The sequence below is a fragment of the Indicator indicator genome, unplaced genomic scaffold (assembly GCF_027791375.1).
Source record: "Indicator indicator isolate 239-I01 unplaced genomic scaffold, UM_Iind_1.1 iindUn_scaffold_61, whole genome shotgun sequence".
In the NCBI taxonomy this organism is placed as follows: domain Eukaryota; kingdom Metazoa; phylum Chordata; class Aves; order Piciformes; family Indicatoridae; genus Indicator; species Indicator indicator.
The window spans coordinates 34,259-59,415 of NW_026539192.1; the positions used below are offsets into that span (position 1 = coordinate 34,259).

The 25,157-nt window shown below is 55.3% G+C and overlaps 2 protein-coding genes across 2 annotated transcripts; both read left to right on the top strand.

The window, feature by feature from the left end:
- The first annotated feature begins 1,624 nt into the window (after window positions 1–1,624).
- On the top strand, window positions 1,625–6,289 carry LOC128980067 (keratin, type II cytoskeletal 5-like). Its single transcript, XM_054398506.1, has 9 exons — window positions 1,625–2,272; window positions 2,915–3,129; window positions 3,326–3,386; window positions 3,638–3,733; window positions 3,883–4,047; window positions 4,520–4,645; window positions 4,851–5,071; window positions 5,679–5,713; window positions 5,967–6,289. Exons 1-9 carry the CDS (start codon window positions 1,625–1,627, stop codon window positions 6,287–6,289), a joined length of 1,890 nt encoding a protein of 629 aa, XP_054254481.1.
- Window positions 6,290–12,621: 6,332 nt separating this feature from the next.
- Window positions 12,622–16,940, top strand: LOC128980064 (keratin, type II cytoskeletal 3-like). Its single transcript, XM_054398504.1, has 9 exons — window positions 12,622–13,194; window positions 13,964–14,178; window positions 14,363–14,423; window positions 14,578–14,673; window positions 14,822–14,986; window positions 15,097–15,222; window positions 15,438–15,658; window positions 16,346–16,380; window positions 16,636–16,940. The coding sequence occupies exons 1-9, from the start codon at window positions 12,622–12,624 to the stop codon at window positions 16,938–16,940; spliced, it is 1,797 nt and encodes a 598-aa protein (XP_054254479.1).
- Window positions 16,941–25,157: the final 8,217 nt, after the last annotated feature.

Here is a 25,157-nt window from a genome sequence, read left to right on the forward strand (position 1 = left end):
CAGGGCCAGCTGAGCTCTCCCCAGCATCCTCTGCCTGGCTAATTGCATGCAAATGGCTACCAGATTCCTTCTGTGGGCAGTGTGATTTTCATGCCTCCTGCTCTCTGTCTGTTCTCAGAGCTGCCCATGGCTGTCCTCTCCCTGGAGGTGTTTAAGGCCAGGCTGGATTGAGCAGCCTGGGCTGGTGGGAGGTGTCCCTGCCCATGGTAAGGGGGTTGGAGCTGGCTGAGCTCTGAGGTCCCTTCCAACCCAACCCATTCTGTGGTCCTATGGTCTGCCCACACTTTCCACCATCAGAGAACCACTGAATGGGAGAGGTTGGGAGGGACCTCTGGAGAGCATCCAGTCCAACCCCCCTGCCAGAGCAGGACCACCCAGGGCAGGGCACACAGGAACACATCCAGGTGGGGCTTGGAAGTCTCCAGAGAAGGAGACTCCACAACCTCTCTGGGCAGCCTGCTCCAGGCCTCCAGCACCCTCACACCAAAGCAGTTTTCCCTCAGACCCATCCCAGCTGGGCTCCTGATGTCCTCTCTGCCTCTTCTCATGGCCTTGGTTGTCAAGCACTGGAATGCTCTGCCCAGGGCAGTGGTGCAGTCCCCATCCCTGGAGGTGTTCAGGCAGCACTGTGGACTTGAGGACTTGGTTTAGCTTTGAACCTTCAGTGCTGGGTGGAAGGTTGGACTGGATGAACTTGAAGGTCTCTTCTAACCAAACAGATTCTGTGATTCAGAAGATCTCCCAGAGGGCTTTCCTGTCTCTGATACTTGTGGTGTTTCTTCACTGCTGTTGAGAACCTCTTGGCATGAAGATACCAACCCTCACAGCAGGAGTTTGGTCCAACAACAAAAGAATTTCCAGTGCCAACCATGTCTCTGGTGTCTCCTTTCTGGCTTGATTTCTCCAGAAGACTTCAGAGCCTCATCAAAATGCAATTTGCTGAGCCCTGGCTCTAGATTGAGAAATGACTTCTCGAAGCCAAAGGCAATTTTCCAGCTAAAAAGAAGAGGGAGGGTGCAGCTTAGGTGTGTTTGGGGAATTGTGAAAGCTGTGCTGCACCTTGGCAGGAGGCTGGGAGCTTGCCTGCCATGGGGCTTTGGAGGGAGAGATCAAAATAAAGATAAACAGAAGCAGGGAAACAAACCAGAGTGGATGAAAGGTGGACTAAAAAAAAAAACAAAACAACCAACCCCAAAACACCAAACCCAAACCCAAAGCAAAAAGCAAAGCAAAGCACACCAGGAGAGGACCTGATCCTTGGGAGGCTGCTGCTGAAACCACAACAGCTGGAGGCCTCCTGGCTGCTGAGCACTGCCCTTGGGTAGCCACACGTGTGGCAGCTCTCTGGGCCCTGGGTGTGTTCCTGGGGAGGGTCAAGGTGTTTGGCAAAGGGGAGATGGAAATCTGGAAGCCACACCAGGCTGATGAAGACAGCAGCTGGCTCCTCCCTCACGCCCATGCAAACCCAGCCCACCTCCAGGGCCGGGATAAAAGGGAGCATCCCCTGCCCTCCAGCCAGAGGCACTCAACTTCCCTTCTCCTCGCAGCACGTCCCTGTCCCTCTTCTTCTTCCTCACCTTCCTCACCCGCTCCAGTTGCTGACTCTTCCCTGGGAGGCTCAGCCATGTCTCGGCAGTCTGTCTGCAGGAGCTTTGGAGGAGGGAGCCGGAGGGGCTACAGCTCCTGCTCTGCCATCGCTGGGGGCTTTGGAGGAGGGGGCAGCAGGAGCAGGAGCAGCTACAGCTCCTTCTCCATGTCCAGGGGGCTTGGGGGCGCAGGACGCTGCGGTGGCTTCAGCAGCAAGAGCCTGCACAGCATAGGTGGCACTGGAAGGATTTCCATGGGAGGCTGCTACGGAGGCAGGATGGGAGGCTTCGGGGGAGGAGGAATGGGAGGCTTTGGAGGGATGGGTGGTTATGGTGGAGGGATGGGTAGTTATGGTGGAGGGATGGGCAGTTTTGGTGGAGGGATGGGCAGTTTTGGTGGAGGGATGGGTAGTTATGGTGGAGGGGTGTGTGGTTATGGTGGAGGAGGGATGGGTGGTGGAGGGATGGGAGGCTTTGGTGGGCCAGGCTTTGGTGGGCCAGGCTTTGGCATGGCAGGCTTTGGTGGGCCTGGGCGAGGCGGCCCTGGGATCCAGCCGGTGCAGATCGACACAACCCTCCTCCAGCCAGTCCATGTGGAGATCGACCCCCAGATCCAGCAGGTCAAAATCCAGGAGAAGGAGCAGATCAAGACCCTCAACAATCAGTTTGCCTCCTTCATTGATAAGGTGAGAGGGTGGGGCTGTGTCTGCTGCAGGCTCTAAACTGGGAGGACCTTCCCAGGCTCTGCAGAAGGCTCTTTTGGAGGGAAGCTTGAGAAGAGCCTTTTCATTAAGGGCTGCTGGAGGAGAGATGAGAATCTCTTCCCCAGCAGATCAAAGCTGTGTCTGCAGGGCTTTAACCCAGCCTGTTGCACCAGACTCAGCAAATAGGTGGCTTGCAAGCAGGTTCAACGCCTCCAAACATCTGCAGGGTTCAGGCTCAGATCTTCTTCCCTCCTGAACCTCCTCTTCCCAAACACTCTCCCATGTAAATCTTCACCAGCAGCATTTTTTTTAACCTTTTGTCCTCTTGGCTTTCAAAGAGCAGAAATCTAGGCTAGGTCTAGACCTGAAGGTGTCTACACTACCTGTGGTGGGAACGGACTTGGAGCTGGTGGCTCCAATTAAAAGCTCCTTTGATGACTGAGAAGGATGGGATGAGGAGAAATGTCCTCCTCCTCCCTCAGCTTGGTGTTTGGGTGGTGGCAGAATGTGGATTGGTTGTCTCATGGTCAACCAGGACCATGAGGAGTCTCATTTCACCTGCTGGAAGGTGCTCTGGCTGCTGCTCCTCACCTCGTGGTGGATTCTCCATGGTCTGGTTTTCAGGTTCGCTTCCTGGAGCAACAGAACAAGGTCCTCTCCACCAAGTGGGAGCTCCTCCAACAGCAAGGACCTTCAGGGCCCAGGAAGAACCTGGATACCATCTTTGAAAACTACATCCAGAACCTGAGGAGGCAGCTGGACTCCATCCTGGCACAGAGGAACCAGCTGGAGTCGGAGCTGCAGAGCATGCAGCAGTACGTGGAGGAGTTCAAAAGCAAGTGAGTGAGGGGAGGGACACCTCAGGAGGCTTGGGAGCTCCTTCTCTGCACCCAGAAGCTCTCTGCAGAGGGTCTGGATGTAGCTTTTTCTCACTCTGACCCTTTTCTTCTCTTGTTTTTGACGCTGTTTGTTCCTTCAGCCTGGCCTCAGGCAGGAAGGTTGAGGAAACTCAACTTTGTGCTTTCCCTCTCCTAGGTATGAGGAAGAGATCAACAGGAGGACATCTGCTGAGAACGACTTTGTGGTGCTCAAGAAGGTGAGTCAGAGGCACTACAAAGGGCTGGCTGAAGATCAGGCTTCATCTCTGCTTGCAGGAGACTCTCTCCTCAGCAGGAACTTGTAGAGACTTCAGGCCCTGTTGGGCTGCTCTTTGAAGTCCCTTGGGTTCCATTTGCATTCCTGACTAACACCATCAGAGCTGTTGCCCTTGGCACCAGGCTGTCATCTCCATGACCCTGAAGGACTTCCAAGGGGAGACGAAACTTTTCCCTCTGATCTCTCCCGTAGGATGTGGACACTGCCTACATGACTAAAGTAGAGCTGGAAGCCAAGGTGGGAGCCCTGACTGATGAGATCAACTTCCTGAGGTGCATCTATGAGGAGGTAAGAGCTGTCCAAGGAGCTGTGTGGTGGCCAAAGACACTGAGGGTGGAGAGGACACCCCTGTGGATTTGGTCTGGAGGAGCTGCCTGGGCTTGTGGCTCTCTGTTCTGCTCCTCTGATGCTCAGGATGTGTCATGGCTTGGTTGCAGGAGCTGGCTCAGATGCAGACCATCAGCAGGGACCTGTCTGTGGTGGTGTCCATGGACAACAACCGACACCTGGACCTGGACAGCATCATCCAGGAGGTCAGGCAGCAGTATGAGCAGATAGCTCAGAGCAGCAGAGCTGAGGCTGAGGCTTGGTACCAGAGCCAGGTGAGTCTGGAAGCTGTTGAAGAACCTTGGGTGATAGCTGAAGCTTGTAGGTAGTGGATGGTAGACACCTCCGTAAACTAATGGTGCTGGAACTCATGGAAAGCAGAATTCCCAGGAGGAATTCTGTTGCTTTCAAGGGATCTGACTCACTGTTTCCATGGTGCTCAGGACCTCACTTGGCTGCATGGTGCAAGCCTGGCCAAAAGATGGCCAAAAATGTGCCTCAAGTAGAACATCCCTGCCCCAGGTAGCTTTCCAGGAGCCCAGGGATGTCTGTTAGTGTCACCAAGGTCTACTTCAACCTTCAACCCCAATAACTGAGTCTGAGAAGGATCTTTCCCACTGAGCTGGCCATCCATGAACCACCTGATAGGTCCTGGTAGCAGCCTGTGAGCTGTGGACCTGCTGAGCCATCTGGTCGAGGTTCCAGGGGGTGCCTCATGGAAGGTTTGTTGTGTCTTGGTGCCCCCAGTACGAGCAGCTGCAGAGCACAGCTGGCAGGCATGGGGACAGCCTCCGCAACACCAAGATCGAGATCCAGGAGCTGACCAGGAACATCCAGAGGCTGAGGGCTGAGATTGAGAACGTCAAGAAGCAGGTAGGGCTTGGTGAGCATGGTCCCCAGCTTGGACCCCAGATGACCACATGTGGGGCAGAAATGGCTTCTTCAGCCACCTTCTGTTTACTTCATGTGGATGTTCCCTTCTCTTTTTTTCCCCCCCTTGACTTCTCCACTTGGGGCTTGAGGGTTGATCCTAAGTGGCACAACGCGATCTGAGAAGGTTCCCCTTGCTCTTGCCCAGAACAATCAGGTGCAGGCAGCCATTGCTGAGGCTGAGGAGCGTGGGGAGATGGCCCTGAAGGATGCCAGGATAAAACTGGAGGAGCTGGAAACTGCCCTGAGCAAAGACAAGGAGGAGCTGGCTCGCCTGCTGAAGGAGTACCAGGAGCTGCTGAACGTCAAGATTGCTCTGGATGTTGAGATTGCCATGTACAGGAAGCTGCTGGAGGGAGAGGAGAACAGGTGAGAGCTTCTGAGGCAGCTTGGAGGAGGGGAGGTAGAAAGTGATCTGTGCTTGGAGAGGGCAGCACTGCTCCTGGCCCCTGTGGGACTCAGTTCTGGGCTGGTTCCTGAGGTGTGGGGCAAAGCTGCTTCCTCACCTCCAGTCTAAACCTCCCCTCCTCAAGCTGCACTTGATGGTCTCAAAGGTCTCTTCCAACACCAATAGTTCTGCAGTCTAAATGTACTTGGAGGAGAAGAGGTAGAGATCTGACCTCTGATTAGAGAGGGTTGATTTGGTCTATCTTGGACACCTTGAGTCTGTTGAGAGTACAATCTCAACCCAACTGTTGGCATTCTGGGTGACACTTGGGATGGTCAGGACTGGGTATTGCCACGGTGGGAACCTCACCACTTCCTGCCTGTGACATGCAAAATCTGTAGTGAACCTCAAACCTGGAAGAACCTCATCACAAAGAGGACCTGGGTGAGGTCTTCCCTACTTAAATACTTTGGTGGCACCAAACTTGTGATGAGGATGAAAGAGGAAAATGGTTTGACAGTGAAAGAGGAGCTACCAGGCTTGCAGTCCCTTGTGTTGGGTAACTCAGATGTGCCAATTTCCCTGCAGGCTGTGCAACGATGGAATGTCCAACGTCAATGTCTGTAAGTACCTCCACTCCTGCCCTTGGGAAAGAGGAGCAGACCAGGGAAGTCTGCAGCAAAGTCCTCTCTTTGGAGCTCTACGGGAGCAGCGGGCAAGGGAAATGTAATCTGTGAGAAGTAGTGGGCAAGGGAGATGTAACCTGTGGGCAGCAGTGGGCAGGGGAGATGTAACCTGTGGGCAGCAGTGGGCAGGGGAGATGTAACCTGTGAGCAGTAGTGGGCAAGGGAGATGTAACCTGTGCTTGCCTTGCAGCTGTGGTAGGCAGGACCACGATCTCCGGAGTCAGAGGAGGCTTCGGCAGCGGCAGCGGCGTGGGAGGAGGCTTCGGCGGCGGCAGCTGCGGCATGGGAGGAGGCTTCGGCGGCGGCAGCTGCGGCATAGGAGGAGGCATGGGAGGAGGAGCAGGCAGCTTCGGAGGGGGCAGCATGGGCGGCAGCTGCGGCATAGGGGGAGCGGTGTACGGCGGCGGCTTCTCGTCGGGCAGCGGCAGGGTGTGCGGCTCCGGCGGGGGCTCGTCCTCTGTGCGCAGATGTGTGACCACCACCTCGGTCAAGTCTTCCGGAGTGAGGTTCTGAGCCCCGCGGCCAGCGAGCAGAAGGAAAGCAGCAGCTCCTCTCTTCTCCCAGCAGCAGCCCAGCCTCCTCCGCTCCTGCCACGACATGAACTGTGTCCCCCACGACCCACCGCATCCTCTTGGCTTGGTGCCAGCACGGGAGCCTCCTGGCCGTGCCCCGTCCCCTGGGCAGCCCTGGCGAGCTGCTGCTTAGCTGCTGCCGAGGCTGCCGTGGGGATGTGCAGCAGGGAGAGTTGGTGTCCAGGAGGGGACCTTCTGCCTTCCTTGCTGTGCTGTCCATTTGTGGCTGCCTCCGGCAAGGCTCTAGGGAAGTCCTCATCCCTGCTCTGGCCTCAGCTCCCTTCCTCCACGGCCGTGTCCCTGGGGTGCTTCTGCAGGCAGTGCCTCCTGCTGCTTCCTTTCTCTAGGCTTTGGGGTAGGGGAGGTGTGGGGCAGTGGGCCCTGGTCCCTGGGGAGGGAACATCTGCTGGGCAGGGGGCCAGAGGGATTAGCTGCCCCAGGCTGGAGCAGCTGGGCAGCTTTGCTGCCCTGGGAGCTGCAGGGCTGCTGGGAGCAGAAGCTCTCTCTGGAGCCCTGGCTGCCAGTTCCCCTTGTTCCTGCTGTCCTGCTCCCCTCTGGCATCAGCTGCCAGCCACCTGGACTTGCTGTCAGGAGAAACAAGTTTGCCCTTCAGTGCCAGCCCCCTGTGCCATGGGATGAGATGTGCTGTGCCCATGTCCCCTCCTCTTCTGCCTGTGGTATCCCTTCCTTCCTTGGCATGTTGCCACTCAATAAATTGCTGAGAACATTCCCAGTGTCTTTGTGTGGTCAGCTCTAGGCAAGGTGTGGTCATTCCCAGTGTCTTTGGGAGGCCAGCTGTAGGCAAGGTGGCTTCTGCTGGTGGGAGAGCAGCTTGGTGGGAAGCTGTGGCTTGTTCTCCTGGGCCACATGTTGAGATTGTGCTTGAGGGAACTGAATGGGTGTGAGGAGAGAGCCAGGCAAGTGTCCAAGCATGAGTGATGCTCCATGACTCTTCTCACTCATTGTAGTGCCCCAAATCCCAAGCCCAGCCTGGAGTGCTGTGGTCTGGATTCTGCAGTCAAACAACCTGAAGCAGTTCAGCCTAGCCTGGAAGCTCCATCCTGGAATTCATGGTGCAGTGACTCAACCAACCAACCAACCAACCAGACTTGAGAACCCCCTCAGGACATTCCCTTCTGAGCATCTCCAGGTGGAGCAGACCTTGCTGTGTTTTAGGGGATGAAGATGGCAGTGGCCATTGTGGGCAGTAGTGGAGGTTTAAAGCTGCCTGTGAGAGTGGAGATGGAGCTTGGCCAAGCAGCTTCCTTCTGGAGTACAAGGAGAGTGTGGGCAGGTGCAGAGCTCAGCACCCTATGAGTACCAGGAGGGCTTGGGAACTACTGACTCATCCTATTCTGCCTAGGAGTAGGAACATGAAGGCCTGGGAGCATGAGTCAATGGCTTGTAGGGCTCCTCAGTGGCAGAAGGGCAGTGGGGGCTGGAGTGGGTCCAGAGAAAGAAAAAAGAGCTGGGGAAGGGTCTGGAGAATAGGGCTGGGAAGGAGCAGCTCTGGGTGGGGGTTGAGGCTGGAGAAAAGGAGGCTGAAGGGAGACCTTTTGGCTCTCTGCAAGTGCCTGAGAGGAGGCTGGAGCCACGGGGGGTTGGGATCTTCTCCCTAGTATCAGGTGATAGAAGAGGAAATGGCCTGAACTTGGGCCAGGGGAGGTTCAGGTTGGCCATGAGGGACAATTTATTTCCTGCCAGAGTGATCAGGCACTGGCCCAGGCTGCCCAGGGAGGTGGTGGAGTCCCCATCCCTGGAGGTGTTCCAGAACCCTGTGGCCATGGCATTTGGGGCCATGGTTTGGTGGCCATGGTGGGGTTGGGTTGGTGTTGGACTGGATGATCTCAGAGAGGTTTTCCACCCAAAACAATCCTATGACTCTAGGATGTCCTGCCCAGGGGCTCAGGTTCCCACCAGGTCCCTCACAACTCAGCCTCAGAGCCTCTTCTCCAAGAGCAAGTGGGAGGCATTGGGTGCAGCTGTGGGAGCAAGGCTGGGAGCAGAAGGCTGCTGGCTTTGATGTGAGCTGTGCTCAGCTCCTCCACCACAAGGAGAGATCAAAGAGACAGGAAGAGCCTTCAGGAGTGGTTCAGGAGTCCCACCACAAGCAGCTGCGAGCTGCCAATGTCCCCAGAGCAGGTCAGCAAGCTGCCAAGCTAGGCAGAGGTCCAGGCAAGGTGGTGAGGAATGGTCATGGAGCTCTTGCAGAGGGCCTTGTGCTGCCTCTGAAGCCCAGCAGAGGTGTGGTGGAGCTGGGGAAGGTGTCTGGGGTTGGCCCAGCCAGGAGAGGCTGAGAAATCAACGTCTGTTAGAAGCTGGGGCTGTGCCAGCAGCACTTTGGGGTTTGGCTTGGGGCAGGACTCAGCTATTTTTGTGCTCACTTTTAAGAGTTTGTTTCTTGTCTGAAGCCTCAGAGGCTGAAGCTCGGCGTGGCAGGCAGTGCTGGGAGGAGTCCTTGCGACATCCTCCCCCCTGCTGCCAGCAGCTCTCTGCTGGCTGAGAGCTGAAGCTGCAGCCTGGCTTGGGCTCCATCCTCCTGTTCTGCAGAGTCCACACTTTGCCTGCTGTGGGTGACTCGACCGAGTGCAGTTCCTTGTGCAAGAGATCTGAAGGAGCCGTTGGAGCTCAGGCTTGTTGTTGAGTCTCACCTGGAGGAGGCTGAAGTGACTCCAGGCCTGGTTTAATCTTCACATCTTGTCTGCAGATGTCAGAGTGACTCAATCTGGGCGTCTTATCTGGATGTGCTGAGTGTGGTCAACATGCAGGCATTTGGCTGACTTAACAAATCTTCCCCTTCCTCATGGAGCCACCAGCAGAGATGTTGCAGCCAGGGCCTGTTGCCTGCTGAGGGAGGCAGCTACCAGGAGGTGTCTGGAGAGCTTGGCTCTGTGTCTTTGGAGATGTCAAACCCTCTGAGCAATGAGACCCTCCTCTTGCCAGCTGCTGCTGAGAGGGAAGTTGTCCCCTCCCTGCTGCAGGGCTCTCCAGCTGCAGCCTGTCTCAGAGAGCAGGTCACAGACAGCTCTTGGACAGCCATGGCTGGAGTCACTCAGGAGTCGGATAACCTTTGGTCAACCATGACTTGTGTCCTTCAGGAGTTGGATAACCTTTGGTCAACCATGACTTGTGTCCTTCAGGAGTTGGATAACCTTTGGTCAGCTGTGGCTTGTGTCCTTCAGGAGTAGGATAACCTTTGGTCAACCATGACTTGGGTCCCTCAAGGGTGGGATAGCCTTTGGTCAACTATGATTTGAGTCCCTCAAGAGCAGGATAGCCTTTGGTCAACCATGATTTGAGTCCCTCAAGAGCAGCATAGTCTTTGGTCAACCATGACTTGAGTCCCTCAAAGGTAGGATAGCCTTTGGTCAACCATGACTTGAGTCCCTCAAAAGTAGGATAGCATTTGGTCAACCATGACTTGAGTCTCTCAAAGGTAGGATAGCCTTTGGTCAACCATGACTTAAGTCCCTCAAAGGTAGGATAGCCTTTGGTCAACCATGACTTGAGTCCCTCAAAGGTAGGATAGCCTTTGGTCAACCATGACTTAAGTCCCTCAAAGGTAGGATAGCCTTTGGTCAACCATGACTTGAGTCTCTCAAAAGTAGGATAGCCTTTGGTCAACCATGACTTGAGTCCCTCAAAGGTAGGATAGCCTTTGGTCAACCATGACTTGAGTCCCTCAAAAGTAGGATAGCATTTGGTCAACCATGACTTGAGTCCCTCAAGAGCAGGATAGCCTTTGGTCAACCATGACTTGAGTCTCTCAAAGGTAGGATAGCCTTTGGTCAACCATGACTTGAGTCCCTCAAAGGTAGGATAGCCTTTGGTCAACCATGACTTAAGTCCCTCAAAGGTAGGATAGCCTTTGGTCAACCATGACTTGAGTCCCTCAAAGGTAGGATAGCCTTTGGTCAACCATGACTTGAGTCTCTCAAAAGTAGGATAGCCTTTGGTCAACCATGACTTGAGTCCCTCAAAGGTAGGATAGCCTTTGGTCAACCATGACTTGAGTCCCTCAAAAGTAGGATAGCATTTGGTCAACCATGACTTGAGTCCCTCAAGAGCAGGATAGCCTTTGGTCAACCATGACTTGAGTCTCTCAAAGGTAGGATAGCCTTTGGTCAACCATGACTTGAGTCCCTCAAAGGTAGGATAGCCTTTGGTCAACCATGACTTAAGTCCCTCAAAGGTAGGATAGCCTTTGGTCAACCATGACTTGAGTCCCTCAAAGGTAGGATAGCCTTTGGTCAACCATGACTTGAGTCTCTCAAAAGTAGGATAGCCTTTGGTCAACCATGACTTGAGTCCCTCAAAGGTAGGATAGCCTTTGGTCAACCATGACTTGAGTCCCTCAAGAGCAGCATAGTCTTTGGTCAGCCATGGCTTCGGGCTCTCAAGGCTAGGATAGTCCTTGGCCAACTGTCACCTGAGTTCTCCTCATGGGTAATGTTCTCCACTCCCCTAAGCTCCCTCTCCACCTACCTTAGCCCCATTCCATGAAGAGCCTGAGGTGTCCTGAAGCCCTCATCTCAGTCAAGGGCAGTTCTAATTCCTCTGGTGGCTTTTAAAGGGATTGTCAGGGCTGATCTTCCAAAGGTTTGAGGTGTCTGTGGCTGCAGCTGATACCTTCAAACCGCTTTGAGTTGCCACAAATGCTTCAGGAGAGCCTGGCAACTCCTCCTGCTGCAGCTGGCCACACTCTGCTCTTTTGAAGGACCTCAAATTCATGTTCTTTACAGGTTGGACTTTTGGGAAGGGCTTTACCACCTCTTTTCTGTCACTTTTTGATGCCTCAGGGTGGTAAGGATCTAGAGAAGGTGTGAAAAGTGGTTGGGTATTGCACTCAGGAGCTCAAACCCATATTTATTGACAACATTCAGGGATCTTAGCTCAAAAAAAAAAAAAAAAAAGCCCTTTAGGAAGTCTCTGCAGACCCCAGTTTCCTTTTCACTAGCACCTAGAACCTCCTTTCTTCTGAACACACCAATGGCATTGGACATTGTTTTGTCATCCTCTAGAACCTGAGGAGCAATTGAGAATTTCCTTTCCAAGCCACCCCAAAAGGAGATCTTTTATTTCAGACCCCCATGCCCCCAGAAGCCACTTCTCAAATCCTCTCCCAGCAGAAGATGGAAATGAGGAGGAGGTACCACGCCTGGGCTCCCACTTCTCACCACCTTTCCACTTCAGCTCTCCCATCTTTGGAGGTAACCCAGGTAGGCAGGAGGTCATCAACACTGTTGGGCTTGATGAGCTCAGAGGTCATTTCCAACCACACCAAGTCTATGATCCTATTCTTCTGAGCAGTAGGACCTCCCCCCACCCTCCCCCACCTCACCACTTTGAATTGTCCAACTGCTCTTGTCCCACTTCTTGCCTCTGTGTCCCCAGCCATCCTCACTGAAGCAGCTGCCCAATGTTCTTCTCTTCTTCCTCACTGCCCTCCCAAGAGCACGGAGAAGGAGCAGTGGGGATCCAGGTTGCCTTCCTCACTCTGCTCCGGCATCCTCCAAGCTCCCATTTGGCTGTCAGAGACTTGGGGAGATGCACTTGGAGGGAATTTAATCCAGAGGCAGAAGACACTCCCATTCCAAAGGCTCCAAAGAGCTGTTTTCCCTTCCTAGCAGAGGAATTCTGCTGAGTCGCTCCAAACTTTGGTGCCGTGAGTTTCTGCTCCCAGATTGGGAAACTCCTAAGCTGCCAAAGGCAATTGGCCATATAAAACTGGGATTTAGGGTGTGTTGGAGCAGTTGTGAAAGCTGGGTTCTAGCTGGGATTTCATCAAAAGTGCTCCTTTCAAGTGACTCTTTGATTGGGGAGATCTCTATCTGGAATTATTGGGGACCATCGGCACAGGCTGGCAGGGCAAGGAGGGGAGGTGAGGAGGGTGAAGTGGTGGTGCCCATCAATTTCCAAGATGCCATAAAGATAGGGGAGGCCACTGAGTCACTCAAGCCCTGCTTCAGCCTTCTTTTATTCGCCTCTATATTGCAGGGTGTGTTTCTAGGCAGGCCCAAATATGGCAAAGCTCAAGTGGGGATCTGTCAACAGCGCCATGCTGATGGAAATAATAAGCTGGGTTCCACCTTCACGCCCATGGTGGCCCAGCCCACCCCCAGCAGCAGATAAAAGGGACTGCCTGGAGCTGTGAAGCCAGAGAAGACTCCAGACACTTCTCTCCACGTTCTTTGCTCAGCAGCTGTGCCTTGGTCTTGGTCTTTCTGTTCTTCCTGATTTTTTTGGGGGACCTCTTCCTGGGAAGCCACAGCCATGTCTCGGCAGTCTGTCTGCAGAAGCTTTGGAGGAGGGAGCAGAAAGGGCTACAGCTCCTGCTCTGCCGTCGGTGGGGGCTTTGGAGGAGGTGGCAGCAGGACCAGGATCAGTTACAGCTCCTACTCCTCATCCCGGGGAGGTGGAGGAGGAGGACAGTGTGGAGGTTATAGCAGCAGGAGCCTCCACAACCTGGGGGGCAGCAGAAGGATTGCCATGGGTGGATGCTATGGCGGTGGAGGCTACGGAGGCAGGATGGGAGGCTTCGGCGGAGGCTACGGAGGAGGAATGGGAGGCTTCGGTGGAGGAATGGGGGGTGGTGGAGGACTAGGTGGCTTTGGTGGTGGAATAGGTGGTGGAGGACTGGGTGGCTTTGGTGGAGGAATGGGTGGTGGTGGCATGGGTGGCTTTGGGGGCGCTGGCTTCCCCGGAGGCATCCAGCCGGTGCAAGTGGACCCAACCCTCCTGAGGCCAGTCCACGTGGAGATCGACCCTCAGATCCAGCAAGTGAAGAACAGTGAGAAGGAGCAGATCAAGACCCTCAACAACCAGTTTGCTTCCTTCATCGACAAGGTGAGGCTTTGGGAGCTTCCTTGCTTGGAGGTGGGCACTGCAAAGGCTTTCCTGAGGCGTGGAGAGGGAATTCCTTCTCTTACCCAACAAGGACCTGATGAACTTTCCAAGACTGATGCTTGAGTAGAAAGCAATGAAGACGACCTTGTTGAGTAAGGCTGACCAACAGAGAAGGTTTGGATGCAAATGGCAGCTGAAAGAGGACACCTCCAGGACATGCTGCAGCTTCTCTTGCCTCGGCATCCCTCCAGCCTAACCTGTAGTGATTCAGGGGAAAGTCATCAGCGTAGACTTCAGCTGTCCTAGAAGTTCTCATCCCCCTCTTGATGGAGCTTTCTCTTCAAGGAGCTGACTCTAGGCTGCTGAAGACCTTTCCAACACTTTTGGCTTTTTTTCCTAGTTCAGATGGAAACCAAAGCAATGGAAAAAATGTCTCAATAAAGGAGCTTTTATGGGCAGTCAGATGAAAAAAACAAAACCACCAAAAACCAAATCTCTCTTTGATTGACTTCACCTCAACACAGACAGCAGCAAGGTCCAAACCTGCTGCTCTGGAGAACGGAGCAGCTGTTGGCAATGACTTTTGTCCTGAAAGGAGAAGTTGAGGATGACTCAAAAATCTCATAATGGTCATCAGGCATTTTATGAGCTTGGATGGTGGAAGGAGCCTTAATTGAGGATTTGGGCAACCATCCCTTTTCCCTCTCCCACACAAGCAGTTGGAGCCTCCACGGGTGAGTATCTCACACATCCCCTTGCTGGCTTTCAGGTTCGCTTCCTGGAGCAACAGAACAAGGTCCTCTCCACCAAGTGGGAGCTCCTCCAACAGCAAGGACCTTCAGGGCCCAGGAAGAACCTGGATGCCATCTTTGAAAACTACATCCAAGGGCTGAGGAGGAGGCTGGAGGGGCTGCTGGGACAGAGGAGCCAGCTGGAGTCGGAGCTGCAGAGCATGCGGCAGTACGTGGAGGAGTACAAGAGCAAGTGAGTGCCTGGCAGAGGAAGGCAGGAGGGAAGCCCCAGGCAGGAGAGCTGAGCCAGCCTGGAAGCTGCCACATGATCCTCCTTCTGCAGACAGGGGACTGAGGGGGCCCTAGAAGCAAGAGGCTTCCAGTGGCTGGCTGCTGAGTGGTGCAAGGGTCTCATCCTGCCTTGTCCCCTCCAACAGGTACGAAGAAGAAATCAACAGGCGCACAGCAGCCGAGAACGAGTTTGTGGTGCTGAAGAAGGTGAGTCAGGGAGGCAGCAGGAGAGAGGGAGTGTGGTGGGACAGGCTGCAGAGACCTTGCAAGGAGGCAGCAGCAAGATGGGAAGGTGTTGGTTGCTAACAGCTCCTGTGGGCTGGGAGGAAGCCATTGTCTGTCTGTGCAACCTCTCCTGTAGGATGTGGACTGTGCCTACATGACTAAGGTAGAGCTGGAAGCCAAGGTGGGAGCCCTGACTGATGAGATCAACTTCCTGAGGTGCATCTATGAGGAGGTAAGAGCTGTCCAAGGAGCTGTGTGGTGGCCAAAGACACTGAGGGTGGAGAGGACACCCCTGTGGATTTGGTCTGGAGGAGCTGCCTGGGCTTGTGGCTCTCTGCTCTGCTCTCTGATGCTCAGGATGTGTCATGGCTTGGTTGCAGGAGCTGGCTCAGATGCAGACCATCAGCAGGGACCTGTCTGTGGTGGTGTCCATGGACAACAACCGACACCTGGACCTGGACAGCATCATCCAGGAGGTCAGGCAGCAGTATGAGCAGATAGCTCAGAGCAGCAGAGCTGAGGCTGAGGCTTGGTACCAGAGCAGGGTAAGTTTGGGACACTCCTTGTTGGTTGCTGAGTGCTTTGGCTCAGAAGTGAAGTGCCTGGGGTCTGGGTAGGCTGTGACTGATGGGAGGCTTTGTCTCCCTGGGCTCAGTATGAAGAGCTGCAGAGCACAGCTGGCAGGCATGGGGACAGCCTCCGCAACACCAAGATCGAGATCCAGGAGCTGACCAGGAACGTCCAGAGGCTGAGGGCTGAGATTGAGAACGTCAAGAAGCAGGTAGGGCTCCCTCAGCACCTCCTGGGGTGCTGGCAGAGGCTGGCTGAGCTCTGAGCTGGCTGAGCTGCAAAGGGCAAAGCAGGCATTGAAAGGGAGGTCCTTTGGAGGAGCCTGCTGCAGCCTTCAGGTTCCTCCATCAGGAGCTGGTGGCCTGAGGGCTGCTGCAGTGCAGGCTGTGCAGGAGGCAGCTGAGAACCTCCTTTCCCTTCTCTCAGAACCATCAGCTGCAGTCAGCCATTGCTGAGGCTGAGGAGCGTGGGGAGATGGCCCTGAAGGATGCCAGGAGGAAGCTGGAGGAGCTGGAATGTGCCCTGAGCAAAGACAAGGAGGAGCTGGCTCGCCTGCTGAAGGAGTACCAGGAGCTGCTGAACATCAAGATTGCTCTGGATGTTGAGATTGCCATGTACAGGAAGCTGCTGGAGGGAGAGGAGAACAGGTGAGAGCTTCTGAGGCAGCTTGGAGGAGGGGAGGTAGAAAGTGATCTGTGCTTGGAGAGGGCAGCACTGCTCCTGGCCCCTGTGGGACTCAGTTCTGGGCTGGTTCCTGAGGTGTGGGGCAAAGCTGCTTCCTCACCTCCAGTCTAAACCTCCCCTCCTCAAGCTGGACTTCATGATCTCAAAGGTCTCTTCCAACCCCAACAGTTCTTTGATGCTTTGCATCCACTCTAGAGATGAATTTCTTCCCACTCAAGGTCTAACTCTTGGTGCTGAGGTTTCCATATTCCTTGTGCTGGTTTTAGTTCAAGGCTTCTCTTAAAGAAAAACTGGGAACATGTTGCCCAGGGAGGCTGTGGCTGCACCCACCTTGGAGATGTTCAAGCCCAGTTTGGATGAGGCTTTGAGCAGCTGGGCTGGTGGGAGGTGTCCCTGCCCCTGGCAGGGGTTGGAACTGAATGATCTATAAAGACCCCTTCCAACCCAACCCATTCCATGGTTTGGGAATCATTGGGAATTCAGAAAGAACGGAGAATAGATTGGGAAGTGAGGGAAGTTCTCAGCTGAAGGACCTTGCAATTCCCATGGGATTGGTCCTTTGTCCCTCAAAGGCTTTGGTTTGATAATGAAAGCAGAGCTCCCAGGTTTGCTGTCCCCTGGGTAACTCAGATGTGCCAATTTCCCTGCAGGCTGTGCAACGATGGAATGTCCAACGTCAATGTCTGTAAGTACCTCCACTCCTGCCCTTGGGAAAGAGGAGCAGACCAGGGAAGTCTGCAGCAAAGTCCTCTCTTTGGAGCTCTACGGAAGCAGTGGGCAAGAGGGAGATGTAACCTGTGAGAAGCTGTGGGCAAGGGAGATGTAACCTGTGGGCAGAAGTGAGCCAGGGAGATGTAACCTGTGGGCAGAAGTGAGCAAGGGAGATGTAACCTGTGGGCAGCAGTGAGCAAGGGAGATGTAACCTGTGCTTGCCTTGCAGCTGTGGTAGGCAGAGGCAGCGTCTCCGGAGTCAGAGGAGGACTGGGAGGAGGCTTCGGCGGCGGCAGCTGCGGCATGGGAGGAGGCTTCGGCGGCGGCAGCTGCGGCATAGGAGGAGGCATGGGAGGAGGAGCAGGCAGCTTCGGAGGGGGCAGCATGGGCGGCAGCTGCGGCATAGGGGGAGCGGTGTACGGCGGCGGCTTCTCGTCGGGCAGCGGCAGGGTGTGCGGCTCCGGCGGGGGCTCGTCCTCCGTGCGCAGATGTGTGACCACCACCTCGGTCAAGTCTTCCGGAGTGAGGTTCTGAGCCCCGCGGCCAGCGAGCAGAAGGAAAGCAGCAGCTCCTCTCTTCTCCCAGCAGCAGCCCAGCCTCCTCCGCTCCTGCCACGACATGAACTGTGTCCCCCACGACCCACCGCATCCTCTTGGCTTGGTGCCAGCACGGGAGCCTCCTGGCCGTGCCCCGTCCCCTGGGCAGCCCTGGCGAGCTGCTGCTTAGCTGCTGCCGAGGCTGCCGTGGGGATGTGCAGCAGGGAGAGCTGGTGTCCAGGAGGGGACCTTCTGCCTTCCTTGCTGTGCTGTCCATTTGTGGCTGCCTCCGGCAAGGCTCTAGGGAAGTCCTCATCCCTGCTCTGGCCTCAGCTCCCTTCCTCCACGGCCGTGTCCCTGGGGTGCTTCTGCAGGCAGTGCCTCCTGCTGCTTCCTTTCTCTAGGCTTTGGGGTAGGGGAGGTGTGGGGCAGTGGGGCCTGGTCCCTGGGGAGGGAACATCTGCTGGGCAGGGGGCCAGAGGGATTGGCTGCCCCAGGCTGGAGCAGCTGGGCAGCTTTGCTGCCCTGGGAGCTGCAGGGCTGCTGGGAGCAGAAGCTCTCTCTGGAGCCCTGGCTGCCAGTTCCCCTTGTTCCTGCTGTCCTGCTCCCCTCTGGCATCAGCTGCCAGCCACCTGGACTTGCTGTCAGGAGAAACAAGTTTGCCCTTCAGTGCCAGCCCCCTGTGCCATGGGATGAGATGTGCTGTGCCCATGTCCCCTCCTCTTCTGCCTGTGGTATCCCTTCCTTCCTTGGCATGTTGCCACTCAATAAATTGCAGAGAACATTCCCAGTGTCTTTGTGTCTTTGGGAGGCCAGCTGTAGGCAAGGTGGCTTCTGCTGGTGGGAGAGCAGCTTGGTGGGAAGCTGTGGCTTGTTCTCCTGGGCCACATGTTGAGATTGTGCTTGAGGGAACTGAATGGGTGTGAGGAGAGAGCCAGGCAAGTGTCCAAGCATGAGTGATGCTCCTTGCCTCATTCACCACTCACTCATTGTAGTGCCCCAAATCCCAAGCCCAGCCTGGAGTGGTGGTGTCTGGATGCTCAATTCACATAGAGTGAGCAGCCAAGAGCACTGGGAGCCTAAACTGGAAGAATTAAGAGGTTACCTCACTTGTGGGCAGCTTCTGGTACAGCTCCATCCTTGGAATGGTGTCTTGTCCTTCCCACAGCAGATATCTTCCAGTTACATCTGGAAACTTCCAGCACAGAGAGGATCAGCACCTGCTGGATCAATGGGGGAGGCTGCAGGCAATCCCAGGTCAACATCCCCAGGTCAATATCTGACTACCCCTGATCGATGTCTTTATCAGGTGATAGAACGAGAGGAAATGGCCTCAAGTTGCCCCAGGGGAGGTTCAGGTTGGCCAGGAGGAGCAATTTCTGTCCTGCAAGAGTGGTCATGGACTGGCCCAGGCTGCCCAGGGAGGTGGTGGAGTCCCCATGCCTGGGAGTGTTCCACAACCCTGTGGCCATGGCACTTGGGGCCACGGTTTGGTGGCCATAGAATGTTTTGGATTAGAAAAGTCTTCTGAGGTCATCCAGTCCAACCAGCAACCCAACCCCACCATGGGCACCAAACCATGGCCCCAGCTGCCATGGCCACAGGGTTCTGGACCACCTCCAGGGATGGGGACTCCACCACTCCCTGGGTAATTTATTCCAATGCCACCATGCTGGTGTTGGGTTGATGCTTTGGACTCAATGATCTCAGAGGCCTTTTCCAACCAAAACAACTCCGTGATTCCACAGGATCTAGGGCTCAGCCTTTACACACTCTGTGCCCTGCTGTCCATGTCCCATCCCACCACAGTGCTTTGGAAAGGTACAAACTGCTGCTGCTCCGGGACAGGAGTTTTATTGACCTGCTGATGTTGAGAGCAGGAGGAAGCTGTGGACAGGGAATGCTGAAATCCCAAGCAGGACGTGGTGGGATTTGTGCAGGGCTGCTGCCAGAGTGGGGAAACCAGAGGAAGCCCCAAAGTGGTGAGTGCTGATGGAAATCAGCAGCAGCAGGGTGGGAGCAGACATCAGATCGCTGTGGCCTTGTCACTACATCTGAGTTTCCTGCCTTGGAGAAGACTTTGGTCTGTGGTAGGGGAAGGTGGCAATGGTAGGAGGCTTGTGGACAGCTGTGGGAGGGCAGGTTTAGAGCTGCCTGTCAGCATGGATGTGGAGCTTGGCCAAGCAGCTCCCTTCTGGAGCACAAAGAGAGTGTGGCCAGGCTGCAGAGCTCAGCACCCTGTGAGCACCAGGAGGGCTTGGGAACCACTGACTCATCCTCCTCTGAGGAGCAGTAGGAACAAGAAGGGCTGAGAGGAGGTGATTCATCTCCTGCCCATGGGCTCAGGTTCCCACCAGCTCCCACACAAGTCAATGGACAGCCCCAGAGCCTCTTCTCCAAGAGCAAGTGGGAAGGATTGGTGCAGCTTGAGGAGGGGCTGTGGGAGCAAGGCTGGGAGCAGAAGGCTGCTGGCTTTGATGTGAGCTGTGCTCAGCTCCTCCACCACAAGGAGAGATCAAAGAGACAGGAAGAGCCTTCAGGAGTGGTTCAGGAGTCCCACCACAAGCAGCTGCGAGCTGCCAATGTCCCCAGAGCAGGTCAGCAAGCTGCCAAGCTAGGCAGAGGTCCAGGCAAGGTGGTGAGGAATGGTCATGGAGCTCTTGCAGAGGGCCTTGTGCTGCCTCTGAAGCCCAGCAGAGGTGTGGTGGAGCTGGGGAAGGTGTCTGGGGTTGGCCCAGCCAGGAGAGGCTGAGAAATCAACGTCTGTGAGAAGCTGGGGCTGTGCCAGCAGCACTTTGGGGTTTGGCTTGGGGCAGGACTCAGCTATTTTTGTGCTCACTTTTAAGAGTTTGTTTCTTGTCTGAAGCCTCAGAGGCTGAAGCTCGGCGTGGCAGGCAGTGCTGGGAGGAGTCCTTGCCACATCCTCCCCCCTGCTGCCAGCAGCTCTCTGCTGGCTGAGAGCTGAAGCTGCAGCCTGGCTTGGGCTCCATCCTCCTGTTCTGCAGAGTCCACACTTTGCCTGCTGTGGATGATTTTGCTGTGCACAGCCTCTTGTGCAAGAGATCTGAAGGAGCCGTGGAGCTCAGGCTGCCTATCGAGTTTTTATCCTGGAGGAGGCTGAAGTGACTCCAGGCCTGGTTTAATCTTCACATCTTGTCTGCAGACGTCAGAGTGACTCAATCTGGGCGTCTTATCTGGATGTGCTGAGCGTGGTCAACATGCAGGCATTTGGCTGACTTAACAAATCTTCCCCTTCCTCATGGAGCCACCAGCAGAGGTGTTCCAGCCAGGGCCGATTGCCTGCTGAGGGAGGCAGCTACCAGGAGGTGTCTGGCAATCTGGAGGAGGCCAGGAGAAGTGATCTGAGCTTCCCCATGCATGTGTGGTGCACTGGAGAGCTTGGCTCTGTGTCTTTGGAGGTGTCAAACCCTCTGAGCAATGAGACCCTCCTCATGCCAGCTGCTGCTGAGAGGGAAGTTGTCCCTTCCTTGGGCTTGGCTGCCCAGCCCCCAGCTGCAGCCTGTCTCAGAGAGCAGGTCTCACACATCTGGATAACCCTTGGGCAGCCACGACTTGAGTACCTCAAGAGCAGGAAGATCCTTGGCCAACCATTTCTTGAGTTCCTCAAAGCTGGATGACTTGGTCAACCATAACTTGGGTCCCTCAAGAGTAGGATAAACCTTGGCCAACGGTTTCTTGAGTCCCTCAAGAGTAGGATAAACCTTGGGCAATGGTTTCTTGAGTCCCTCAAGAGTAGGATAAACCTTGGGCAATGGTTTCTTGAGTCCCTCAAGAGTAGGATAAACCTTGGCCAATGGTTTCTTGAGTCCCTCAAGAGTAGGATAAAGCTTGGCCAAACATTCCTAGAGTTCCTCAAAGCTGGATGACCTTTGGTCAACTATAACTTGGGTCCCTCAAGAGTAGGATAAACATTGGACAGATGTGACTTGAATCCCTGAGGGGTAACATAACCCTTGGCCAACCAGCACTTGGGTCCCTACAGGGTAGGATAACTCTTGGCCAACCCTCACTTGGGTCCCTACAGGGTAGGATAACCCTTGGCCAACCATCACTTGGGTCCCTACAGGGTAGGATAACTCTTGGCCAACCCTCACTTGGGTCCCTACAGGGTAGGATAACTCTTGGCCAACCATCACTTGGGTCCCTACAGGGTAGGATAACCCTTGGCCAACCATCACTTGGGTCCCTACAGGGTAGGATAACCCTTGGCCAACCAGCACTTGGGTCCCTACAGGGTAGGATAACCCTTGGCCAACCATCACTTGGGTCCCTACAGGGTAGGATAACCCTTGGCCAACCATCACTTGGGTCCCTACAGGGTAGGATAACCCTTGGCCAACCATCACTTGGGTCCCTACAGGGTAGGATAACCCTTGGCCAACCATCACTTGGGTCCCTACAGGGTAGGATAACCTTGGCCAACCATCACTTGGGTCCCTACAGGGTAGGATAACCCTTGGCCAACCATCACTTGGGTCCCTACAGGGTAGGATAACCCTTGGCCAACCATCACTTGGGTCCCTACAGGGTAGGATAACCCTTGGCCAACCATCACTTGGGTCCCTACAGGGTAGGATAACTCTTGGCCAACCCTCACTTGGGTCCCTACAGGGTAGGATAACCCTTGGCCAACCATCACTTGGGCCCTACAGGGTAGGATAACTCTTGGCCAACCATCACTTGGGTCCCTACAGGGTAGGATAACCCTTGGCCAACCATCACTTGGGTCCCTACAGGGTAGGATAACCCTTGGCCAACCATCACTTGGGTCCCTACAGGGTAGGATAACCCTTGGCCAACCATCACTTGGGTCCCTACAGGGTAGGATAACTCTTGGCCAACCCTCACTTGGGTCCCTACAGGGTAGGATAACCCTTGGCCAACGAGCACTTGGGTCCCTACAGGGTAGCATAACCCTTGGCCAACCCTCACTTGGGTCCCTACAGGGTAGGATAACCCTTGGCCAACCATCACTTGGGTCTCTCAAGGGTAGGATAAGCTTTGGCCAACCATCACTTGGGTCCCTACAGGGTAGGATAACCCTTGGCCAACCAGCACTTGGGTCTCTCAAGGGTAGGATAAGCTTTGGCCAACCCTCACTTGGGTCCCTACAGGGTAGCATAACCCTTGGCCAACCATCACTTGGGTCCCTACAGGGTAGGATAACTCTTGGCCAACCATCACTTGGGTCCCTACAGGGTAGCATAACCCTTGGCCAACCCTCACTTGGGTCCCTACAGGGTAGGATAACCCTTGGCCAACCATCACTTGGGTCCCTACAGGGTAGCATAACCCTTGGCCAACCATCACTTGGGTCTCTACAGGGTAGGATAACTCTTGGCCAACCCTCACTTGGGTCTCTCAAGGGTAGGATAAGCTTTGGCCAACCATCACTTGGGTCCCTACAGGGTAGGATAACCCTTGGCCAACCAGCACTTGGGTCCCTCAAGGGTAGGGTAAGCCTTGGCCAACCATCACTTGGGTCCCTATTGGGTAGGGTAACTGTTGGCCAACCATCACTTGGGTCCCTATTGGGTAGGATAACCCTTGGCCAACCATCACTTGTGTCCCCACAGGGTAGGATAACTTTTGGCCCATTGTGACTTGTGTCCCTGAAGAGCAGGATAGCTCTTGGCCAACTGTAGCCTGAGTTCCTCTCAAGGGTTTTGCTCTCCACTCCCCTACATCCCATTCTGTGAAGAGCCTGTGGTGTCCTGCAGCCCCATCCCAGTGACAGTCAAAGTCTTCAGTTCCTCTGGGGGCTTTGGAAAGTGAGTCTCTGGGTTGGTTTGCAAAGGGGTTGAGGTGTCTGAGACACCTCCTGATGCCTTCAAACAACACTGAGATGTGCCAGCTGTGAGGGTGATGCTGCAGAGCCAACCACCCTTTGGAAGGTGAACTCAAAGCAGTCATTGACCTCCTGGAGTGCTGTGAAGGATTTAAAAGAGATTCCCCATTGGGGACTTTCAGGAACTGAGCACTGGGGGAATATTCTTGGAGGGGTTTTGCTCCTTGACTCTGCTCTGCTCAGCCCTCACCTCCAACCCTGCCTCCAGCTCTGCTGTCCCCAGCAGGAGAAGGACACAGAGCTGCTGGAGGGAGGCCAGAGGAGGCCACAGAGATGCTGGCAGGGCTGGAGCAGCTCTGCTGGGAGGCCAGGCTGAGGGAGCTGGGGGGGTGCAGCCTGCAGAGGAGAAGGCTCCAGGGGCACCTCAGAGCTGCCTGCCAGAGCCTGAAGGGATCCTGCAGGGAGGCTGCAGAGAGCCTTTTGCTGAGGGGGGCTGGAGCCAGGCCAAGGGGGAAGGGTTTGGAGCTGAGGCAGAGCAGCCTTGGAGTGGAGCTGAGGGAGAAGTTCTTCAGCAGGAGGCTGCTGAGACTCTGGCACAGGCTGCCCAGGGAGGCTGTGGCTGCCTCCTGCCTGGGGGTGCTCAGGACCAGGCTGGATGAGGCCCTGAGCAGCTGAGTCTGGCTGAGATGTTCCTGGGCATGGTGGAGATGATCCCTGAGGTCCCTTCCAACCTGAGCCATTCTATGAGTGAGGAGACCCAGAGGATATCTGCAGGACACCTTTCAGGTGCCCTTCCTGGTCCACAGGCCAGCAGCCCCTGCCTGCCAGCAGCCATCAGTGTCTGGTTTGCAGCAGTTGCTGTTGGCTGGACAAGAAATATTCCAAGGATAAATTTGCTCAGCTCCCTTCTCTCCTCCACCCCAAATCTGCTGTAGTTGGAGATGTGGCCAATGATGTCACACCTCCTGGTGGACACAGACAAAGCATCAGAGCTTCTTCTACCCTCAGCTGTCTGTTACTCCAGAAGGAGCAAGTCTGCTGGACGCAGCTTCATCATTTCTTTGCCACCCTGGGTAAAACCAAAGGAATTTGAACAAGTGACTGCTGCCCCTGCCTGCATTTCTGTGTCTTCAGTCAGCACCACCACATCCAGTGTCCAAGTGGCCTTCAGTCACCTGCAGGTTCAGCAGCACCTGTGGCCATCTGAAAAGCTCAAGGAAGGAGCTTATAGAATCCTAGAATGGGTTTGGGTTGGAAGGGAGCTCAAAGCTCAGGCAGCTCCAAGCCCCTGTCATGCCCAGGGACACCTCCCACCAGCCCAGCTTGCTCAGGGCTTCATCCAGACTGGGCTTGAACACCTCCAGGGAGGAGGCAGCCACAGCCTCCCTGGGCAGCCTGTTCCAGGGTCTCACCACACTCCTGGGGAAGAATTTCCTCCCAATGTCTCATCCAAAGCCAGCTTCTTCCACTTTGAAGCCAGCCCCCCTCATCCTGCCACTCCCAGCCCTTGTCCCAAGTCCCTCCCCAGCTCTCCTGGAGCCTCTTCAGCTCCTGCAAGCTGCTCTGAGCTCTCCCTGCAGCCTTCTCCTCTCCAGCCTCCACAGTCCCAACTCTCCCAGCCTGGCCCCACAGGGGAGGTTCTGCAGCCTCTGATCCTCTTGGTGGCCTCCTCTGGAGCCTCTCCAGCAGCTCCAGGTCCTTCCTGTGCTGGAGGCTCCAGAGCTGAGGCAGTGCTGCAGGTGAGGTCTGAGCAGAGCAGAGCAGAGGGCAGAATCCCCTCCCTGCCCTGCTGCAGCCCAGCTCAGGGTTGGCTTCTGGGCTGCCAGTGACTGTTGCTGGCTCCTGGGGACTTTGTCACCAACTGACACCTCCAAGGCCTTCTCCTCAAAGCTGCTCTTGGGCCACTCCTCTTCCAGCCTGGATTGCCTTGGGATTGCCTTGACCCAGGTGCAGGAACCTTGTAGATGGCCACGAAGCTGGCATGGGCTTGGACACCTTTGTCCTCTTGTTCACTCTGCTCTGGTGCTCAGATTTGATCATCTCAGACTCTGGGGCACACAGTTTGAAGGAATCTACCCCAGAAGGAGGCAGTCCCATCCCAATGGATTCTCCTTCTTCATAGCAATCCCAGAATGCCAGGTTGGAAGGGACCTCCAGGATCATCTGCTCCAACCTTTCTTGGTCCCAGCAGGGTTGAACTGACCTGTCCCAGCACCCTGCCAAGCTGAGTCTTCAAACTGTCCACTGGAGGGGACTCCACCCCTTCCCCTGGGAGATGATTCCAATGTCCAACTCTTCTCATGGGCAACAACTTTCTTCTGGAGTCCCATTGGAATCTCTTCAGGATAGGAACCTCCCCAGCAGTAACTTGTCCCCACCAACCCTTGTCTTTGCCATGAGGGAGTC

Coding starts and splice junctions, on each gene's coding strand:
- LOC128980067 (XM_054398506.1), top strand. CDS start 1,625: ATGTCTCGGCAGTCTGTCTGCAGGAGCTTTGGAGGAGGGAGCCGGAGG. Junction 2,273..2,914: donor TTGCCTCCTTCATTGATAAG/GTGAGAGGGTGG, acceptor TCTGGTTTTCAG/GTTCGCTTCCTGGAGCAACA. Junction 5,714..5,966: donor AATGTCCAACGTCAATGTCT/GTAAGTACCTCC, acceptor CTTGCCTTGCAG/CTGTGGTAGGCAGGACCACG.
- LOC128980064 (XM_054398504.1), top strand. CDS start 12,622: ATGTCTCGGCAGTCTGTCTGCAGAAGCTTTGGAGGAGGGAGCAGAAAG. Junction 13,195..13,963: donor TTGCTTCCTTCATCGACAAG/GTGAGGCTTTGG, acceptor GCTGGCTTTCAG/GTTCGCTTCCTGGAGCAACA. Junction 15,223..15,437: donor TTGAGAACGTCAAGAAGCAG/GTAGGGCTCCCT, acceptor CCCTTCTCTCAG/AACCATCAGCTGCAGTCAGC.